We start from the raw sequence: 2,265 nt of genomic DNA, 5'->3' as shown, positions 1-2,265 counted from the left end.
AATATATATATATATGCCGATTTGTTGCTAAGAAGCTGTTAGAAAACCACACGGATTACCATTTACTCCCAAACTGATTTCCCTTTCCTCTGCAAAGTGAAAATATCCCTGTTGACCACGCCACACTTTATGGTTTCTCCATCAATGACCCTAACAGGTCACATCACTACTGCCATTACGTCTCGTAGCTTTGGTCTTCCCCAAATTAAGACGTAGAGAAGGAGCACTGCTGCCCGCCCCAAGAACGCGCTCGGTCCGCCCGAGCTCTGAAGCGAGCATCTTCAGGGGGACAGTGTCTGCGAAGGAGACAGGCGTCCCTCCCCAACTTCACTCCCCTAACCAAGCCGCGGGTGAGAAGAGCGGCCAGTGGTTTGCGCCCATCTGTGGGGGCAAGTCCTACCTTCCGCCAAAAGGCGCGATGCATGCACAAAAGATGGATCCAGGCTATCTTTCTCTGCCATCAGCTCAGGCAAATATTTCTCCTCTTCCATAGCGCGGACTTCGGACCGTCCCCTGCCGAAGCGCAAGGTTCCGCTCGCTCGGACGCAGGGTCGCCGGGCAGCGCCTTGCTCTGGCGCTGTCCGCCTCCGCCGCGGCGAGGAGATCTCCGCGCGTCCTCACTGGCCCATGCACCGAGCGACTGCGACTCCCGCCGTCGGGCTGCTCAGCCCCGCGCCCACACCTGCCGGTCTCTTCCGCCGTCCCTCTCTCGCGCTGAGCCCCGGCTCACACCGGCGGCCTTAACTGGAGAGGCGGGAACAGGGCGCGTCCCACCTCCGCCAACCATTCATTGGTGGTGGCGCCCGGAGAGGCCGGGCCCCCGCGAAGGCTGCGGACTCTCATTGGGCCTCGCTGCACGTCGGATCGCCTGACTGGCAGGAGGCAGCTGCAGAGGGGAGGGCCGCTCCGAAGGTGCAAGCGCTTTCTTCTTGCAGCCCAAGCTTTCCCTGGTTATTAGGCATGCCCAGTTGTGTGGAGCACTCTGTCTTCGGCTGAGGTGCGGAGAAAGGAGAGAGCGGGAAAAGCACCGTTTAGCAGAGGAGCTTGGGTCCAAGACAGCAGGGGAGATGGAGATGAAGAGTGAGAGGCTGAGGGAATGAGGAAGCGCCAGGAAAAGTACCAAGAAGGTAGACCGGACTTCACCTGCGTCCCTAAGGTACAGGTGTCCCCTCTCCATCACGCAGCTCAGACGCACTCCAGTGTGCAAGAATCAGCAGCGCACCCGGTCTGGAAATATCATGAAGACTGCATGCGATCGGCGGCTGATATTTTCCAATGAGCCTGACCTACATCTCGGGGACGCAGTAGGATGTTCATTGATAAACAAAGCGGCTCTGGCGATATTGTACAGCAACATGCTTCCAGTGTACAATCATTATGGTATTGACTTAGTTCTGGTTTTCCTCCTGTCCATCCCCTGCTCCCCCAATCCTTATCGATAGGAGAGGTTCTGGGAGGGGGCTGAATTTTAAAACTAAAGAGCAGTATAATAAGTTAGCTACAGTTTGTGAAGGAATTGGGAAGGAAGTGGAAGAAGGAAGAAACTAGAAAATAGGTATCCACGGTTGCTCTAATTTCCCCCTTTCTCTTTATTTTAGATGTGACAGTGTGTTTCACCTGGTGCTGTCGCTGAGCTACTTTGTATCTATCCCACCTCTATTTAAAGGAGAGTTAAATCCTCCAGGTATCACCAACACTGGAAGCAGTACCCATCCTTCTCTTAGTAATGGGGCCTGAAAATGCAGCTTGTATGCTTTAAGTGTTATAAAACAATCTTCCCACCGTCTCTTTTCATGAACAATCATTTTCCAATCTGCCTCTCCACTACTGTTTTCATTGTAGAAGAATGGGGACTAATTTTCCTACAATTCGTGCTAAAACTTTTCCAAGTTCTCTTCCTGTATTCAAATCTTGTCATTATTTTTCAAGATGAGGTTGGAGAAGTATCTTTTACTTATATAATTTTTTATTTTATTTTATTTTATTTTTTGTTTTTGGAAACTTAAGCTTTTATTTTTATTTTTCCCCCAGAATCTACATTTTGTACTTAGCATGATACATTTTTTATTGTATAATTTTGAAAATGTCAATGCGTCTTCATATCCATTACCTCAACTTGACTTCACAGAAGCACTCTGAAAAACGTGGCATGGGTATTGCTTTCTCTGTTTCATAGGTATGGAAATGAAGGCAAAGATAGAGAAGTTCAGTGATCCAGAACTAACAAATATGATCTCTTTTGGCACCAGCCATGTTCATCCCACC

General features: G+C 49.8%; 1 protein-coding gene across 2 annotated transcripts in view; it reads right to left on the bottom strand.

The window, feature by feature from the left end:
- KHDRBS2 (KH RNA binding domain containing, signal transduction associated 2) overlaps positions 1 to 730 on the bottom strand; it is a 573,828-nt gene extending 573,098 nt beyond the window's left edge. For both annotated transcript variants that reach the window (XM_059399029.1, XM_059399028.1), the window contains exon 1: positions 401 to 730. In XM_059399029.1, coding sequence (XP_059255012.1) covers positions 401 to 491 — 91 coding nt within the window. In that variant the 5' untranslated portion in view covers positions 492 to 730. The remainder of the gene's footprint in view (positions 1 to 400) is intronic.
- Positions 731 to 2,265: the final 1,535 nt, after the last annotated feature.

The sequence above is a fragment of the Mustela nigripes genome, chromosome 5 (assembly GCF_022355385.1).
Source record: "Mustela nigripes isolate SB6536 chromosome 5, MUSNIG.SB6536, whole genome shotgun sequence".
Taxonomy (NCBI): domain Eukaryota; kingdom Metazoa; phylum Chordata; class Mammalia; order Carnivora; family Mustelidae; genus Mustela; species Mustela nigripes.
The sequence above is the reverse complement of the archived record's forward strand: the minus strand, read 5'-3'. Positions and strand labels throughout refer to the sequence as shown.